The sequence below is a fragment of the Mauremys reevesii genome, linkage group 10 (genome assembly GCF_016161935.1).
Source record: "Mauremys reevesii isolate NIE-2019 linkage group 10, ASM1616193v1, whole genome shotgun sequence".
NCBI classification, from domain to species: Eukaryota; Metazoa; Chordata; order Testudines; family Geoemydidae; genus Mauremys; species Mauremys reevesii.
In genome coordinates this window covers 23,308,787-23,329,460 of record NC_052632.1, presented here as the reverse complement: position 1 = coordinate 23,329,460, position 20,674 = coordinate 23,308,787, and the positions used below count along the sequence as shown (strand labels likewise).

Below are 20,674 nucleotides of genomic sequence, written 5' to 3'. Positions count from 1 at the left end.
GAGCTAAAAATCTGACCCACAGTCTCTAGTATACTAATTTATTGGAGCTTTTAGTTTATAGTAAAGCTAGTGAAAATTAAAAACTCGTGCTGTACGATAGTCATCATTGACAACAGATACCACCCAGCTACTATCCAGTTAACTGTTATTTCTTAATCTAAGTATGGGAAGGAAAGTGATGGTATCTCTTTTATCACTAGGTGGCAACTATTGGCAAATGTTGACTTTCTAATGGCGACTATTATAGCTGTCTTAAATTATGTTTCTAATATCTGCATTTGAAAAAAAAACATGTAAATAATTAAAAATACAAATATCTTCCACTAATAATCTGCATCCATGACAGATTATTGAGGTGATACAAGCAGCACTACTGGCAGAAGTACAAAGAAGTATGAAAACCTTGAAAAAGACATCAGTCAGCAATCAACCAATGACCATGATAGACAATGGAAATAGTGAGATGCAGCCACTGGCAAAAACTGAGCAGACAGAGCAGATGGCGAAATGCATTAAAAACATTCCCTTTCCGAGTAAGTGCAAAATTTATTGGCATATTCTTTCATCACAACTTTTCCTAGTACTTAAAACATGTTAAGAATATGAGTTCATAATATATTATTTCTCTACAAGACAAGACAAGTGCCCTGTTTCTGACCTACCAGCCTATCAATTTTCTCATACAATTGTCAGGTATTCAAAGGACATCCACATTCTATTATCATATTTAAGTAATGAAAATTAAAGAAGAAGAGGTGAGGATTGTTTTTGTTACAATGTTTTAAATAGTTAATCTGATTGAAAACAAATGAAGAAAGTGTGTTTGGAGATGAAATCAGTATATTACAAATTTGAAATGAAGAGATTTTAAAATTTATCTTTCAGTGAGAATAGACTTATATTATACTAAAAAATTAATTGCTTAAACTTTATAACTTCGTAAAGAATCTTTTCTTTTTTAGCACTAGAGCCTATACAATAAGCAATCAAATTAATTTTACAGTTGGATCATTTCATTTTACAACAAACTTAATCGTTGTAACTTTATAATGGTACTAATGTTTATGGTAGGAAAAGATTGAATCTGAATTTATGTTATGAAGTGATATCCATTTTTTTAGCCCATTAGCTGAGTCTTAAAATTAAGTGACCTAAATTTTAGATCTAATCTTATTAGTGAGCCTTCTCTGAAGAAGCTAATTTATAATCTCATTGAGTGTGTGTTTCTGTCATGAAAATTTGTTACCAATCTACTTGTTCCAGGACACTAAAAATGATCAGTGATGCATGTTTCAGGTCACAAAGAAAAATTACATCTTCCATAACTTGGACTGTTGTATTAATACAAAAATGCTAAAGCTTTGAATAATTATCACTTATGAAGTTATATTTTGCTTACACTGGAGATCTTTTTAATCCTTTTATCCTTAAGAGGTTGGGGACAGAATAATTTATGAAAGTCCCAGCCCCAAAGTTCAGATCTGGATTTGGATCCAAACTTCCTTAGAATCTGGGGTTTTGACTTGGTCCGTTACTGAGAAGCTGTCTGGGAATTTTAGATCTGCATTGAGACATCTGCATGCAAGAATGTTCAGAAGTTGGACTTTGGTTCAAGTCCTTGGCGATTTTAGCAGGTGAAAATACACTTTTATTATATAAATTGTGACAGAAAAGATCATTACAAAATATAGTTGCGTTTTTCATGAATTAAGGTGGAGTCATAATGATAATTCCTAGGGACTAAGGCCCAGATTTTTAAAGGTGTATTTATAGATGTTTCTGTGCTCAGCGTCTCAGTGCTTAAGTCTCATTTTCAAAAGGGATTTAGGCATTTGGATGTCTAAATCCCACTATCAATGACATTTAGGCTCCTAAGTGCCTAAATCACTTTTGAAAATGCGATTTTTGAAAATGAAGCACCTTAATACCTCTAAATATCTGGACCTAAGTCACACCACAAAATTTGTCCACTTAAATTATGACTTGAAGAACAAATCATGTCAAACCAACCTAATAGCTTTCTTTGACAGAGTAACAAGTCTTGTGGATGGGGGGAAGCAATAGATGTGGTATATCTTGACTTTAGTAAGGCTTTTGATACTGTCTCATAAACAAACTAGGGAAATACAACCTAGATGGAGTTACCATAAGGTGGGTGCATAACTGGTTGGAAAATCGTTCCCAGAGAGTAATCAGTGGTTCACAGTCATGCTAGAAGGGCATAATGAGTGGGGTCCCGGAGGGATCAATTCTGGGTCTGGTTCTGTTCAATATCTTCATCAATGATTTAGATAATAGCATAGAGAGTACACTTATAAAGTTTGCAGACAATACCAAGCTGGGAGGGGTTGCAAGTGCTTTGGAAGATAGGATTAAAATTAAAAATGATCTAGACAAACTGGAGAAATGGTCTGAAGTAAATAGGATGAAATTCAGTAAGGACAAATGCAAAGTACTTCACTTAGAAAGGAACAATCAGTTCAAAATAGGAAATGACTGCCTAGGAAGGAGTACTGCAGCAAGGGAACTGGGGGTCATAGTGTATCACAAGCTAAATATGAGTCAAAAGTGTAACACTGTTGCAAAAAAAAGAAAACATAATTCTGGGATGTATTAGCAGGTGTGTTGTAAGCAAGACATGAGAAGTAATTCTTCCGCTCTACTCCGCGCTGATTAGGCCTCAACTGCAGTATTGTGTCCAATTCTGGTCACCACATTTCAGGAAAGATGTGGACAAATTGGAGAAAGTCCAGAGAAGAGCAACAAAAATGATTAGAAGTCTAGAAAACATGACCTATGAGGGAAGATTGAAAAAAAATGGGTTTGTTTAGTCTGGAGAAGAGAAGACAGAGAGGGGACATAACAGTTTTCAAGTATATAAAAGCTTGTTACAAGGAGGATGGAGAAAAATTATTCTTCTTAACCTGCAAGGATAGGACAAGAAACAATGGGCTTAAATTGCAGCAAGGGCAGTTTAGGATGGACATTAGAAAAAACTTCATAACTGTCAGGGTAGTTAAGCACTGCAATAAATTGCCTAAGGAGGTTGTGGAATCTCCATCAGGGATTTTTAAGGACAGGTTGGACAAACACCTGTCAGGGGTGGTCTAGGTAATACTTAGTCCTGTCTTGAGTGCAGGGAACTGGCCTAGATGACCTCTCGAGGTCCCTTCCACTTCTATGATTCTATGGAGTTACTCGGAATGTACACTGGTATAACTGAGTAGAATTTGGCTCATGGCATGTTTGGTTGGTTATGACTATGTTTTTTGTTTTTAACCATGTTACATGTAGGTTAGTCAACAAAACTCAGTTGAGGAACTAAGTTACTAAAATTTTGGAAGGACATAAACAATTACATATGTTAATGAGCATAGTATTTATATTTACTGTATATTGGATGGGATATAGTCTTTTTCACAACCTCTAGTTTAGACTGTGAGCCTGTATTATTCTGAATAAAAGGATATGGTATGAAATAATATCAATTTTGAAGCCATTTTAAAGTATTGTGAAGAAACTGTGAACACACAAAGGAAGGGGAAGAGCTGTTTGTACATTATAACAGTATACAACATATTAATCTACTGTTTATTCTCTTTTTCCATTTAGATTTTTGCTAATTGTATTATATTGACATAATATGCATATAGCACAAATATATTTCCAGTAGTCAGCAAGGCAGCCAGGCTGTGTATACAATATAAAACTAACTGGTTTTGTGTATTATACACTCTCCTCCCAAAAGAACAGGAGTACTTGTGGCACCTTAGAGACTAACAAATTTATTTGAGCATAAGCTTTTGTGGGCTACAGGCCACCTCATCAGATGCACATCCGAAGAAGTGAGCTGTAGCCCACAAAAGCTTATGCTCAAATAAATTTGTTAGTCTCTAAGGTGCCACAAGTTCTCCTGCCAAAGGTTTTTCTTAGAATATTGTTATAAACAAATCTTTTATTACATATGGGCTAGCCAATGATGTTGCTAGAAGTTTATTAAACTGATCTAAGAGTAAGTCCACATGCTGCATAAATTCCATTTTTAACCATCTATTTGATAAAGCGCTTCTTCTCACTTCTCATTTTATGGATTGTAGTGTAGTTTTCAGGTTGTATGACGTCAAGGTAAGTGCTAAATATTGTCTCAGGTCTTTAACCCATAATTCAAGGTTAGGAAAATGCACTGTGAAGCAAGTATATGAGTTTTAGCTGGCATCATCATTGTATTGTGTGTTTGGTTTATTGTGATTAACAACAAAGGTCCAAATCCTGAAATATTTAACCTGTTTTTACTCAGCAGATGCTCACTAAAGTCAGTTTTTTTTAAAGGCTGAGATTTGAGTTTAGGATTTGACCAGAGGTTAGTATTACCTTTTAAGATTATAGCTTATTATAAGGGCTGAAAGATTTCTCTCCTGAACTTTGTGGATATAAATTATAATATTTAGACATCTAACTATTTATTACACTTATTAATTAATTAGAAATGTCATCACTTTTTCCTGCAATTAAATGCAGGCACAATTATTTGTTGCCTGGGCAAAGAAGTCATGTAACATATTGTTTTGAAACATAATTCTGAAGAATTAGTAAAAGATGTGATTCCAGTAATGCACCCCTGGGAAGGAGATAGCTGGTCTTTTTCTCTGCCAGAACCCAATAGGTTTTGTGTGTGTGTTGTTGTTTGCTTGTTTGTTGCTTTATCAAAAGGACTCTCCTTCCCTAAATGGCCATGAGAAAAGAATATGAAAACAGGGATAACTCTTTCTTATGTTAGGCTGAGGGGTATTCAGTTGGGGCCTGATCCAAAACCTGTTGAAATTAATTGGAATCTTTCCACTTTTTTTTTTATGGGCTTTGTCTCAGTCCTTTAGTAAAGCAGGGGTCTTCTCATAAATTTTCTTACATGCCTCACACATCTGTAACCAAAGATGTATTTTTAGTTTTCAGCCTTCTAGCCTCTTTCCTAAACAAAGTGAAAGAATCCCAGAGTCATTTCTCAAGTAGATTTCTACTGTGGTACTGTACTGCTCTGCCAGGCCAGTCAAGAGCAATAGCTTTAAAAAGTTGTCAAAAAGTTTAGCTTTTCTCCTGTGAGACCATGGGCAAGTCTTGTAGCTTCTTTGTGACTCCATTCCCCAGCTGTACCATAGGATAATAGTAATTCTCTACCTTACCAGGATATTATGATACATTAAAGATTGTGGGGCATTCAGACACTAGAGTGATGGGGGGAGGGGAGCTGATATAAATGGGTAGATGCGTCATGTTATTCTAAAAAATGTAAATAATTGATGAAGTGATGCAAATATTGAATGAAGAAGTGCAGTATGATGTTAAATTGGAGTATGGGCTTTATTCCTAAATATTTAACATTATTATTGACTGACTTCATTTTACTCTATGTCTCCGTGACAGAGAAGTCTATAATTTAATGGTTAGTGAATGCTTTAAATATGCAAAAATGCATATAAATCACACTATAAAGGTTAACTTGCAATAACTTCTGTGTTTGTAGTCTGAAATTCCTGATTTAAGAAAGTGTTAATGGTTCAAGTTTTCAAATATATTTAAAAGCTGTTTGCTATAACATTGTTTGCATGTAGTTTGAATCTCTCCCCATCTCCTCCCCTCCCCCCCCTACCCTTAGATAGAAAAATTGGTTCTTGGTGAAATGAAGAGTTTGCTGGTAAACATATCATTATGAAATTAATAGTGGGGTTTGAATATTAAAGTTGCTTAAACTGCTGTTTAATAAAAATGAAACAGATACACAAACCTTGTAAATTATCAGAAGGGTAGCCGTGTTAGTCTGGATCTGTAAAAGCAGCAAAGAATCCTGTGGCACCTTATAGACTAACAGACGTTTTGCAGCATGAGCTTTCGTGGGTGAATACCCACGCATCCGACGAAGGTGCCACAGGATTCTTTGCTGCTTTTACAAACCTTGTAAATAATCATTTTTATTACATAAATTATCTTCAAAGACTTTCATCTACACAATGAACTAATATAGCAATATGTTTTCTTAAAACAGAATCATATTCAGACAGTAATGGTATATCAATGAAAAGCACCACATAAAAGCTTCTATTCAACAGAAAAGTTCAGTGGCCTTCTGCAGCAGAAGATCTGAGAACAGACTTCCACTGCCTGCTGAGTTTTTCAGAAGGAAATCTGTCTGGTTGCAAAAACCATTTAAGATGTACTTTATGCACTCCTCCCTGTGCATTCTGTGACAAGGTCTTTATCTGTAGCGAATGAATCCTCCCTACCCCCTGTGAGGTCTTGCTTCCTGATTAAGAAGGTGCGGATAGTGTGTGGGGTGGAGGGGTGGCTGTGGAATTCTTTTTCAGAGAGCCTTCTGGTTGTCAGCCAGGTATCTGTTTACATTTGGCCAAATACCCCTCTGTGGCTTTTTGTTGTTTTTTAATACCCAGGGTCAAATTCTGCTCTGACTTAAGCACTATTTGTGCCCATTAACTTCCCTGGGATTGCATGGGTTTTAAATCAGAACTTGGCCTTGGTCTGTTGTTTTGCTGAGGGTATCATCTTCATTCTGTTATTTACTTTTAGTGATATTAATGTAAGATGTATGGATTGGTAAAGTATTCTTGCAGAACCCTAAACTCTGATGGTATTTGAACATTGTTCTCTTAGGAATCAAGCCATCCTTTATCCCTAGATGCAGCATCTGCACCAGACTCCACATTTGGATAACCCCCACACACATTTGTCCTTGAGGCTGATTGTTCCAAGTCTGGGTCTGGGTCCATCCTCATTCCATAAGCAATATACTTTTCCTGAATCCTTTTTTTGGGTTCCAGACCCAGCAAAAAGATGAACATTGACCAAAGTCTGGGCGGTTGTGAGTGTACTGGTGCGCAGCTATCACGTGATGGAGCATTTGAAATAGACAAAGAAAGAGACAGCTATCAGTGCCACTCTCTTCTGCAACTTGTGCTATTTTCCCATCATTTGTACAAGCAATGATAAAGTCAATGAGGAGGGAGAAAACTTAGAGGATCACTTCCACTAAGGAGAGAGAGAATGAGAAGAGATTGAAGAGGAGAGAGTGGGACAGGACAGACACTGAAAGACCCAAGAAATAGCGGGGGAAAGAGGGAATTGTACATGAAACATGGCAGTGTAGGCATGTGCAGAACATCACCAGTTTGCTAATGTTAAACTTAATCAGCAAATAGCTCATTGCCAAAATCTCAAAGATAGGATTTTGAACCCATTTTCTGATATGAAGAAAGTAGGGGCAATAGGATGGGGTAAGTAAGTAGTAGAGGAATGGAGGAAGTATTAACAGACTGAAGGACTTTGGATTGAAATGCGGTAGAAAAGAGAAACCAGTAAAAGCAGAGGTACTAAAGAGGCCATGTCCCCTCAAAACATAGGTTTTTAAGGATCATCAGTATGTGATGCTTACTCTGTAGAACATATTTAAATCACACAGAAGAATAAAAAGAAAACAAATGGCTGGTAGAGACTAAAATGGGGCTGACGAGTGTTTTTCAGTTCTGACAAAGTTTCTAAAGGAACAGCAAGCAACAAGTGAAGAGTTTGATTTTGTTCTTGTTTTCCTATTTGTGAAACTGACAAGAAGACAAATTTCCCTTTTTCCTTTTTTATATGTAAATATTTCTGCAAGGCCCAAGCTATGTCCTATACATACAGCTTTAAAGATTTCATTGCCTTAGAGCAACTGGTAGTCCTCATTGCTTCTTTCTCAAAGTAGTTCCATTTTTCAAGAGAATTGAGATTGATTATCTTTGTGTTGGCATATGAAGATCTAGAGTATATCATCATCCCATCTCCCAGGTGTGTGCATTGACACCGGCAGATGAGAATGTGAAGGCAACAGCTTTATGAGGAGCAGCATGAATGGGTAGCACTGAGGCAGTGCTAAAGCCCATTCTTCATTAACCCTAGTGTTTCCCCAGCCTTACTCAATGGGGCAGGTGCTGCTTTGTGTCAAAATGCTGTTTACAGAATGCACAGAGCAAAAAGGCTGGTTCTAGTCAAAGTAAAGAGACTCCTCACGCTTATATAATGCTGAAATATGAATTGGTCCAACACTGCCAAGAGGCAGGTGTGTGTTGTAAAATAAATAAATTAAATGATGATAATATGAATAATTCTTTGCATTTATAGAACTCCTTTCACCCAAGGATATCACAAAATTTACCAAATGAAATGATGTGTTAAGCCTCCCAACATCCCTGTGAACAGGAGAGTAACAGTGTGTAGTGCACAGGAGCCCCTAAGCACAATGTTAAAACGGGCCCTTGCCATTCCCTGACCCTATCCACTCTTGAAATGTTCATCCAAACCAGTCCAATGCAACTCCTGAGCCAGCTGTTATCACCTCTGGCATTCCAGCTGGACTGGCTTCTGGGTCCCTCCTCTCCTCTTCCTCCATTCTTTGTCTTCCATCTGGGCTCCCGCTCATCCCCAGCAAACAGTTCCTCTTCTCCCAGTCCCTGTAATCTCACCTTCCTCCTTCCTGCTTCCAGTCTTCCTTTGTTGCCTCTTATTCCTAGCTTTCTCCAGAGGCCATCCCCACTCCCAGTCCAAAAATATGTTCCTGTCTTCCATGCTTTTCTCTATTCCAGACTCCGTTGCTTGTTCTCATGCTGGGGAAGGGCCCTAATGGCCTGAATATTTACGCTGCTTTGCTCTTCACCGCTATTTGGTTCAGCCACCTCAAAGCTTTTTGGGTCTCTCAGGGAGCAGATGTCACTTCCACTGGCTACTCAGCAACTAAATGGTGATAGTGAGTAGCTGCAGAGGCTCTGAGCCATGGAGACTTTTGGAGAGGAAGGAGGTACAATGCTAAATGTCTGTAGCAATGGACCTGTGGACCAGACCTTCAAGTCTTGGGGCATAGTCCCTGTATTCCTGTAATTGCTGGGGCTGTGACTCTCCCTGCCCCTCGGGGGAGCAGGGAAGGCATGCTCTCTCCTGGTGCCCTTCTCCCCTCCCCCATACTCCCATGCCAGGACAGGAACTGATTGATCACAACAATGAGATAAGACAAGTAACATATGGAGCAAGACGTCAGATGTGGAAATGAGAACAGCACTGTAGGTGGAGGCAAGTTTATGCAGGGACTTGGAAGTGAGGTTGGTGAGCTTGAATTTATTAAGAGACATCAAGTCAGTGATCAGAGTCAAAATTGGAAAAATAGGGTTGGAGTTGTGGGAGGGGAAAATGACACTAAATATAGGATGAACTGAAGAGATGAGGACAGAAGAGTACCATATTCAAGGTAAAAGATTAAGGCATGGAATAGGACTTCAGTACTTGGGACAGTGAGAAAACAGTGGATTTTGGTTCTACTTCAAAAGTAAGTATGGGGAAGGAGATGACAGGAGAGCCAAGGATTACACTGAGGTTAAGAAACTTTGAGATAGGATGGATAGTAAAGTTGCCAATGCTAATAGAGGAGAAATGCAAAGAGGAATTAGGGGAAAAGATAAATTCCATTTTAGAGAGACTGAGCCTAGATGGTGGTAAGATGTCCAAGAAGAAAAGCAGCTGGAAATGTGCGGCTGCGCAAAGAGTGGAGAAATCAGAGGTAGGAAGCATGTTTAAAGATTATGCACATAGAAATTGTTTCAGAATCCATCAGGGAAAATAAGGTCAAAGTGAAAAAGTATAGAAGAAGAAAATAGTATTTGTGCACATTTTGTGTGACTACATGCTTTTTCTGGGTGTATTCAGAATTTTTACCCTGATTCTGCTCCCATGGAAATCAAGGGCAAACTCACATTTATTTCTAGAGCTGATTAGAAAAAAATAGCAGTTTTCAGTTGGAAAATGTAGTTCTTTCAAAACTGTAATGTTTCATAAAATTATGTTAATTTTCTCAGAATTTTGTTTTGGAGTAAAAAACAGGGGAATAAGTTACAACAGTGTTGAAACATCCCATTTCAATATTTTTGGAATGAAGCTTTTTGATTTTTCTAAAATGGCCTTTAAAAAATTACATCACATAAAGAGTCAAAATTGAAACTAGACACTTTTTTATTTGGTCAAACAGAAATGTTTCAATTGCACTGAAATGATTTTTTTTTAAATTTTCTTTTGTGTAGAATTTCAAATTTTTTTTGGTTTGTTCTGAATTGGAAAGAAATCATCTGCAAAATATCAGAGAGGTAGCCGTGTTAGTCTGGTTCTGTTAAAGCAGCAAATAATCCTGTGGCACCTTATAGACTAACAGACGTTTTGCAGCATGAGCTTTCGTGGGTGAATACCCACTTCTTCGGATGCAAGAGTGGAAATTTCCAGAGGCAGGTAAATATAAGCAAGCAAGAAGCAAGCTAGAGATAACGATGTTAGATCAATCAGGGAGGATGAGGCCCTGTTCTAGCAGTTGAGGTGTGAAAACCAAGGGAGGAGAAACTGGTTCTGTAGTTGGCAAGCCATTCAACTGCCACACCTCAACTGCTAGAACAGGGCCTCATCCTCCCTGATTGATCTAACCTCGTTATCTCTAGCTTGCTTCTTGCTTGCTTATATTTACCTGCCCCTGGAAATTTCCACTCTTGCATCCGACGAAGTGGGCATTCACCCACGAAAGCTCATGCTGCAAAACGTCTGTTAGTCTATAAGGTGCCACAGGATTCTTTGCTGCATCTGCAAAATGGAATTTCTGTTCCCCAGTCAGCTCCTTTGATTTCATTACAAGCAGCAGTGCACTCTGCAGATGCAGAATGACATGCACACAGTTATAGACCATGTTTTGAAAATGTGACCCCTTTGTGTATAACAGAATCATTTTTAAATACTGTAGGAACTTTTTTTTTTTTTTTTACTTCTCAGAGTCAAGCCATTTTTGGTTTTGTTTTAAATCTTGACATTGACGATTATTATCTGATGGACAGCATCACAAAGAGCTATTAGAAATGATTGCATAATCCACATCAACATATCACCACTGTTAATGAGAATGGTATTCATTGGTATTTTATTTTATATCCCTGCAAAAGCAAACCAATGAGTTAAGCATTCTGTTTGGTGAATGGAGTTTGAATATAAGCCACTGACAGCAATTTGCTTTGTCCTGTACTGAATATGCATTACAATGAGTATATTTTATAGTAGTTTCATATTACAAATATTTCCAGTAAAAGAATACAGATCAATTTTATTTTTAGTATCTAACCTGCAGCTTAACTCTGCCACTATATCATCTCATATATATATTCAATTAAAATTGTACTTTGATCCAATATTCTTTAATATTAGTGGTCAACTATTAAAGGAAGCAAGCTTGAAGACCAATTGTAAAACTACAGCTTATTTCATTCCTTGCTCCATATATTTTACCAGAGAAGTCCTTAATGTAACAGAAATCAGATTTGGTGTGTATTTGTAACAGAAATCAGATTGTACAGGCGCCACCTCAGACTTCTTCAAAACATTAGAAGAGATAGGATTCCACCAGGACATAGTTCAAGAAAACAGTAAGGAAGCCATACATTTTAAATAGAGCTGCATAGTATTTGTTGTTGTAGAAGGCTTTTATCTGGAGCAGCTTAATAACCTTGTCAGATTTTGGGAGCTGTTTTTACATCATTCTATGAAAAAATATAGACATGGTATTTGTGTATATGTATCCCTAGCTATCTGCATGAACAGTTAAAGTGTAACAAAGTAATGAGCAAATTATAAAGTATTAATTATTATGTTATGTTCTGTCAGGTCAACTTTATCATTCATCAGGCATAATTGCATTCATTTTATTTATTACAAGAGGTATGCTTCCTGATGGTGTGTGTATGTACAGTTCAGTTTTATAACAATAGGGTTCCATTTTTATTTTAAATTATAAAACATTTTTATTATCCCCAGTTGTATATTGCCCCAGATGAATAAGAGATTGATAAATGAGATAAAGATGATTATTTCTGGAAGTCCCACCAAACCTCAGTGTCACAGGAAATGGTGATGTACTGAAAAGGATGTTAATACTTACATTTGTACCTTTCCAGGGTCTGACCTAACCTCTTCCACCCTCTAATTCCAGCTGGAAGGCCCACTTTACGTAGGGAAGGAAACCAAAAGAATTTGATGTGTGGCCCAGATACCTGAGACCAATGACTAATAAGTAGTGCCGCCACTAGAAATGGTAAAGAAACATAGCTAAGATTATGAAAAAACTAACACAAACAGAAACCGATGTTTAAAGCTATACATACAAAGAGACACATAAAAGAAGTGGATATTTGTAAATCTAAGAACCAACCCCCCACCAAATATTGCAGTTGGAAGGGAGCCTTACCCATATCCCTCTGCTTTCCTCAAAGCTCATCTTACCTAGAGAGGGCGACAAAAAAAATCTAGTATATGGCCCAGACCCCCTAAACCAGGGCCTGATAAGTAGTACAACCCCTAGAAATGATAAACTACAGCTAAAATGTAAGAGAGAGAGAGAGAGATTTTTAAATATATGCAGTGAGATGTGTTACAGGAAAATGATCTAATGTGAACTAAAGAGCCCCAGTACATTTTAATTAGAGAGGGTCCTGAGCCAAGCCTCTGGGCCGCCCCTAGTCCATCCTCACGTAGGGCAGGAAACCAGTATGATTTAGTACCTGGACGAGAACCCCTAAGCCGGAAGCCTGATATGTAGAGCCACCCCTAAAATGATGAAATACAGCTAAAAGCATGAGAGCAACTAAAATGTAAAAAGCTGTTTTAAAATATATACAGAGAGACCTGTTAAAGGACCTGGATGTTTGTAAATCTAAATGTGAACTCAACACAATAACATGTTTTCCCACTTGTATAATTATAGAGGACCCTGATCCTAGCCCGCTATTATCCCATCATCCTGATCAACTTGCAATAAGCACTAATAGGATGTAGTATATGCCCCCAGTTGACTAAGCAAGTGCCTTAAATGGTAGCACCACCCCTAGGAATAAAAAAGAACTTCAGCAAAACCCAGGAAAAGTATAAGAAAAGCTAAAATGTAAAAAGAGAGCAAGACGGGTGTTCTAAAATGTGTCCAAAGAGAGTGATTAAATGAGGGGGAAACAGTTTGTAAATCTAAGTGTTGACTAAAAACACAGCAACATGTTTTCCCTTATGCCTAATTGGAAAGAAAATTGTAAAATAGTTAGGTATTTATAATGATACACATTTGTTCTTAGATAGCAAATATTAGGGTTTTTATTTAAAGGTAAAAGAATTGTTGAAAACCTTGCATTCGTATTAAGAGGGAGCAAACACAGATAGTAAGGGAATACAATAGAGCTGTAGTTTTGAAGCCTATTGGGGCTTGTATTTTTTAAAAATTGGTTCATCCCATTTGGCCCATCTTTCCTCAATTGTTAATCTAATATAGGCAAATAAGTCACTTCATTTCTCTTAAATCTTTTCTGTTGGTTCTGTGTTTTTACAACTAAAGTGGTACTAAATCTAATTCTAATCAAGAGACGGGGGGCTGCAGGAGATGACAGGTGGCTCCAGGCTGAGAAGGGGCATCTCAGTAGTTCATTCTGCCATTCCTTTGGCAGCTGGTGCACTGTGCACCAATGCTCCTGCCCAGGTGCTGGTGCCCAGTCTCATCCTCCATCCTAGTGGCTGGCGCCCTGTGTGCTCTCCTACCCTCCAATGCAGGTGTTGTGTCCTCCACCCTGGTAGCGGATGCACATGCTCTTCGTGCCCCTCCCCCAGGTTCGGTGTCTCCACCACGACCCATGATGTCTGGATGGTAGGTCCAGGCTCGGCTGGGGAGTCCTACCTGCTACCTGGTCACCGGCCTGCTCTCGTGTGCGATGGACCAGTGGCCGCTCCAGTCCCTCCTTCATAGGGGTGGAACATATCTGGGTCCTGCTCTGCTCTCACCTCCACAAGATATTGTGAGAGCAGAAAACATTGGGGGGTGGGTGGGGAGGAGAAACATAGATCTGCTCTCCCCAATATGTCCATTGTGGGGGCACTAGCCCCCACTGGTTCCACTGTCTCTGTATAGGGAAGCTGTCATGAGGTTACAGCTCTTCATTGTAACACAAATACCTGAAAATAGATTTCGTAAGACAAAGAGAATAGGTGATAATGACTGAAGTACTATTACAGGGGTAGGTAACCTATGGCACATGTGCCGAAGGCGGCACGCAAGCTGATTTTCAGTGGCACTCACACTACCCGGTTCTTGGCCACCAGTCCAGGGAGCTCTGCATTTTAATTTAATTTTAAATGAAGCTTCTTAAATATTTTAAAAACCTTAAGTACCTATACCGAAAACCTACCGACCGCTATGCCTACCTTCATGCCTCCAGCTTCCATCCCGGGCACACCACAAGATCCATTGTCTACAGCCAAGCACTGAGGTACAACCGTATCTGCTCTAACCCCGCAGACAGAGACCAACACCTAGAAAATCTCCACCAAGCATTCTCAAGACTACAGTACCCACACGAGGAAATAAGGAAACAGATCAACAGAGCCAGATGTGTACCCAGAAACCTCCTTCTGCAAGACAAACCCAAGAAAGAAACCAACAGGACTCCACTGGCCATCACATACAGTCCCCAGCTCAAACCCCTCCAACGCATCATCAGGGATCTACAACCCATCCTGGACAATGATCCCACACTTTCACAGGCCTTGGGTGGCAGGCCAGTCCTCGCCCACAGACAACCTGCCAACCTGAAGCATATTCTCACCAACAACTGCACACCGCACCATAGTAACTCTAGCTCAGGAACCAACCCATGCAACAAACCTCGATGCCAACTCTGCCCACATATCTACACCAGCAACACCATCACAGGACCTAACCAGATCAGCCACACCATCACCGGTTCATTCACCTGCACGTCCACCAATGTAATATATGCCATCATATGCCAGCAATGCCCCTCTGCTATGTACATCGGCCAAACTGGACAGTCTCTAAGGAAAAGGATAAATGGACACAAATCAGACATTAGGAATGGCAATATACAAAAACCTGTAGGAAAACACTTCAACCTCCCTGGCCACACAATAGCAGATGTTAAGGTGGCCATCCTACAACAAAAAAACTTTAGGACCAGACTTCAAAGAGAAACTGCTGAGCTCCAGTTCATCTGCAAATTTAACACCATCAGCTTAGGACTAAACAAAGACTGTGAATGGCTTGCCAATTACAGAACCAGTTTCTCCTCCCTTGGCTTTCACACCTCAGCTGCTGGAACAGGGCCCCATCCTCCCTGATTGATCTAACCTCGTTATCTCTAGCTTGCTTCTTGCTTGCTTATATATACACACCTGTCCCTGGAAATTTCCACTGCTTGCATCCGAAGAAGTGGGTATTCACCCACGAAAGCTCATGCTGCAAAACTTCTGTTAGTCTATAAGGTGCCACAGGATTCTTTGCTGCTTCTTTTAAAAACCTTGTTTACTTTACATACAACAATAGTTTAGTATATATTATAGACTTATAGAAAGAGACCTTCTAAAAATGTTAAAATGTATTACTGGCACGCAAAACCTTAAATTAGAGTGAATAAATGAAGACTCGGCACACTTCTGAAAGGTTGCCAACCCCTGTAATAGTAGAAAGTCTGCACAGATATGGTGGGAGACCTCTCCCTCCCTTCCCCACTCTTTATACAAAGCTTTGATAAGATTAATGCCTTCTAGTAGCTGTCTTTGTGGAAAAGTGAAGGCATATGCCCTTTTTACTTAATAGAAAAGCTTTTCCAGTTTATAATCCACAACATTGTTTTAGAAAACAATATATGTGCAGGAAAACACACACCCAGAGCCCATGAGAAAACAAGGCAATCAACACAGAACATTAAACAGACACACACAGACAAGCACAGAGAAACTAAACTAAAAGTCATGATAGCCCACCATGCATACCTGAAAAGTCTGCATAGATTCTTGTGCATGCATAAGGTACATGCACAGACATGACACAAAGTATACCAGGACACCAGGCCTCTATTCAGTCATCTGTCCATCCAGTTAATTAAAACAGACCCAGGCACATTGTTATGGGGTTGAAGATTGAGAAAACCATTAGACAACATTGAACAGAGAAGTGTTTTGCTCTAGCTACTTCGATATTTTTTGTTCCAACAACTTAATCTAGAGCATGAGGCGTGTTAGAACACAGGGCAAAGCCTGATGACTAGGGGCCTGTAACATACTGGATCCCAACCTCATTACCGCTGATAACAAGAGGGCAATACTATGAAACCCCCCAAACCTATAGCACCATGATCTTTCAAGCGGAAACTGATTAACGTACAAAAATGTTAGTAAAGTCGTTACTAGTGAATCTCTCATGCTCTCCCTTTGAATAACAAGCCAACAGTATAAAGCACCACTTTGCATTGTCGCAGGGACACCCCTAACCATATACCTACACCCCATACACAAACATACATGGCCCTTGCCAGAGGAGCAGATACCATTGTTTTGATAATATAAATATAAAATCATGTATATATTTATATATGAAACTAAATGTGCAAATGTCTTAATCTTACATTATCCCTTTTTTGACTCCTGGCCCCACCCCAGTGTGACTAAACTGGAAGGTCTTCCTTATGTAAGGAGGGAAACCAGTGGACTTTTTAAGTTCTGTGCCTGGTTAAGAAAGTGTTGCCATTTTATTCACAACAGTCATTGCGTTGCTTGATAAGGCATGTGGATTAAAGATGGAAAAGCCTAAGAGGCCGTTGAATCTGCCCTTGCACCTCTCCCCTCCCCACAATTCAATCAGCTCATGAAGAGATGTTACACAGGCGAAATTGCTGGGGGCTGAAGAAACACCCATTCTGCATACACAACCAGGGCTTGAAACCTCAGAACCTGTCTTGAGAGCCACGAAACTGTGATAATTGGTGATGAAAATGATCACAAGGGCAGTGCAGAGGAGGAGCATAACAACAATCCTTGGACCCAACATTGTCTGAGAAACCAGACAGGAGAACCCAACAGTTCAAATGTCAGGGTGTATGGAGACAAGCCACAGGTAAGTTGTACATAAGAATGTTTTAATGGGTAGAAGTTAAAGATGTGGGTGCTGGGGATAAGAATTGATCATGGATCAATTGACTAAGGAGTTTAGCTCATAATCAAAAGGAGGATGGATCAAGATCATCCAGAGGGCAAAAAAATTTAAGCCATGAGATAAAGAAGTTTCTTGATGCAAAAATAAAGGTTTTAAAGTATGTTATAAAACTAAAATATTGATTTTTTTTATTTTAAATCTCTCAACAGCTGAGCAGTTGTTCTTCAGAGGCTTTGGAGAATCTGGACACTGACAGCCTTAAAGGCACAAATGGATTAGGCCTGCCCTGCTTTTGCCAGATCTGAAACCAGATGCTCACCAGGATGCAAAGAGAAAGAGGAAGCTAATTCTACAGACATACACTATCTAACTTTGAGGAAGGAATTTGGTATTGAACCAGTGCTGGTCCATAACCTTAGAACTATTATCTACAATTGTTCAAGCTGCTGTGCATGGAAGCATTAAGCACTGTCTAAGAGAGATGTTTGAGGATTGTTAAGATTGTGTCATAGATGGCCCCAGGTAGTGCAGTCATGATGGTGTGAACTGGTCTTCAGAGGACAGGACTTTATTTATCAACCATAAAATCAAAGAAATTTGTGCTAATTTGTGCATGGGAAGTAATTTAAATATTCTCATTGCACTGGGGTATGATCTGAAGTGCCTCTCTTTCATGCAGGAAAATTTAAGTCAAGAGCTGGAGTCAGTGAATCAAGTGGCAAATGCAGGGGCCCCAAACTGTTGCATAAAGTAGCTGGAAGTTGGATATACTTAAAGTGGAATGTTGACTATGTTCTTCATATACTAAATTACAAAAGACTATTTAAACAAAAAAGATTTGTTTGCAGAAAAACAAAAGTTAGAGAGTGGTGAGAGGACAAAACTGCTGATATTAAAAATGAATGGTTGTGAATAAAATGGCAATTGAAAAATGGCTCTGTGAAGTGTGTTTTATGGAACACCCCATTGAGAGAACTACTTGGCCCCTTGTCATGCAATCCTATCAAAGCATAGCCCTGACACCTACAGCATCCTTTGCAGGGCCTGGTGTGCCACTATCAGCACACCATTTAAACAAACATTACACATCAGGATACAAGCAGATGTAGGAAAGCCGTGGCTGTAAAGTGAATGGAATGCTTACCTGCCCCAGACGCTTGTTGAATGGAGTTACCCATGTTTGTAGTACACTTAGTGCTGTATATGTATCTTCTCAGTTTTATCAAAATCTTCCTTGAGAATTTAATCATTAGTGCAATATAACTTTAAAATAGCATTCTAGTAAGGACATTTTAATTATAATAACTCATTAGTCACTGGTTTCGTTTATTTGGGTCATATAGCAAATATTATTTGTTTCCCTCTCTAGATAAGATGGACCATCTAGTTAGGGGTTCAGGTGGATGAGGTTAAGTCAGATCCTGAAGAAGGAGGGTTTAAGTCATATCATTTCAGGTATATCATCAGTTCCTGTGCATTGCCATTTCTGTGACATTAAGGTAAGGCTGGATTTTGAATGTCATGATCCTTATCCAACAATCTCAACTTACATAACTAGGGGCAATATACTACTATCCCATTGCAATAGTCTCAGGGTGGAAATCCTGTAGCATGGTATTCCATAAACATGTTAATACTTATGAACTTAAAATTCCTTTATTGTGCACTATTAAAATATTAATTCATAATGCCATACAAGGCATACTTCACTTCTGTTTGTGCCATGAGGAAAAATAAACTCTCATCACATTTCAGACCATTACTAATTTATTTATCAGTATTTGTAACTATATGTGTCTAAGCACCTTATACATATCAATCAGTTAAGCCTTACAACATGACTGGGAGATAAGGAAATATTATCCCAGTTTTGCATTTAGGGAAGGTGCAGGACAAAGAGTCATGCAGGTCACACAGGAAGTCTTTAATGAAGTACAAACTACAACCTAGATCTTCTGACCCCCTTTGCTTTAACCCTAAGGGTATTTTCCTATCTTTTTCTCCTTCTGCCTTTATCCTATCCATCTTTCTCCATCTCTCCCTTTGTTTTCTCCCCAGCTTTGTCCATACATTTAATTCTTAATTACATCATAGAGTTTTGAGAAGACAAGTGTTCTCCCATCGATTTAGCATGTCTTCACCAGACCCGCTAAATTGACACTCACTGCATCGATTGCAGCAGTGCCAATCTACTGGTAAGTGTAGACATGCCCTCAGTGTCTGGATACTTTGACATCTTTCATTTAGAGCTTCCTCAGAAACTCTTCTCTTCACTGCTCACAGACTAATGGGCCTTTATGCTTGCCTCAGTTTCACCCTCTCATTATTAGTCATTCATCGCTGCCTCTGCTACTCTCAAAAAACCTAGGTTCACTAAAAATCTGTGGAAGATTTATTTCCAGTCATTCCCCACACTAAATCAAGAATTTGTTATTGCTTCTCTACTTCTATTTGAATTTCTCCCTCTGCAACATTTCTGATACAGTTTCTTCTGTTCGTTACCTCATCCATGGTCAGTATAAACTTTCCTCAGATGCTTCACCTTGGCCCCTCATATAGCATTTTGACTCTGCTTTTTTTTTTTCCTTTTCAGTGTGATGTGAAACAAGTAATTTTTTATTATCCATTGGGACTTAAAATATTTTTTAAAAATATTTATGGTGTAATTTATGTACAGTTGTTTTAGTTGAATGTAGATCACACTACATCACTCGTCTAGAAATGTACTTCCATCATGAAATTGCAGCATGCCCATAGATCCTTCTAACTCACACAAGAGAAGAAAATAAAATTCAACTAACTGCAGCCTGAAATTAAACAGACACCTAAATACAATGATTACTTGGCAATAAGGCAAGGGACATGTTTTTACACAGTACAGTCTGTCAGAAGGGCCTTGAAATTTCTGCTTGAAAATGAAAGATGTGTTACAGACATTTGTAATTCTCCCATGTTTAAAATTCTTTCTTTGAATTTAAGGAAAAGTAGATTTTAAAAAATCATATTTAGTTATTTAGATTTTACTTTAAAAATGAACTCACATGCAAATGTGAGTACCCTAATGGTAATCCTCAAGCAGCACAAATACAAATAAATTAACTCCACCAGCCATCAATAATCAAACAGAGTCAATCATTTACCTCAGCCAGCAAACATGGAAAATCTCCAAAAAAAGCCTTCACACACACGCCCCCAACAGAATCAGGAAGATACCTTCATTCTTCCCCAAAATCACTGTCAAACAAACATTGAGCCATCATTTGAAGGCAATACAGCCCATCAGCACATAGAAATGGCCCTGGTCCATGAAACTGATATTATGTTTCAGGAGACTAGAGTAGGTGTTCAGCTTTGCACACACTTCTGCCTCTCCATGCATTTTTAAAAGGTTCAGTACAAGAGTATGTCCATATGGACCTGATGTCTATTATGTGAGCAGAGATCTATTTTGCCTTTCCCAGTGGAGAAGTGCAGTTGAAGAGCCTTGTTCACCTTGTTCAAAGTAGGCTTTGAACATTAAAGAATAGAACAGTATTAATTATGCATAGTAACCAAAATTTGCTGAAATAACACAGTGCCTTTTCTGACTTCATTCAGGAGGCACATAAAGCACGTATAGACTTGTGTAGGACTGCTTTA

At 38.7% G+C, this 20,674-nt stretch overlaps 1 protein-coding gene across 5 annotated transcripts in view; it reads left to right on the top strand.

The window, feature by feature from the left end:
* Nucleotides 1-20,674, top strand: part of WDR72 (WD repeat domain 72) — a 246,248-nt gene that overhangs the window by 115,200 nt on the left and 110,374 nt on the right. For 4 of the 5 annotated variants that reach the window (XM_039493451.1, XM_039493448.1, XM_039493447.1 and 1 more), the window contains exon 18: nt 347-533. In XM_039493451.1, the coding sequence (XP_039349385.1) occupies nt 347-533 (187 nt within the window). Of the gene's footprint in view, nt 1-346; nt 534-17,244; nt 17,884-20,674 lie in introns of those variants that run through there. The other variant, XM_039493450.1, reaches the window with a different exon arrangement.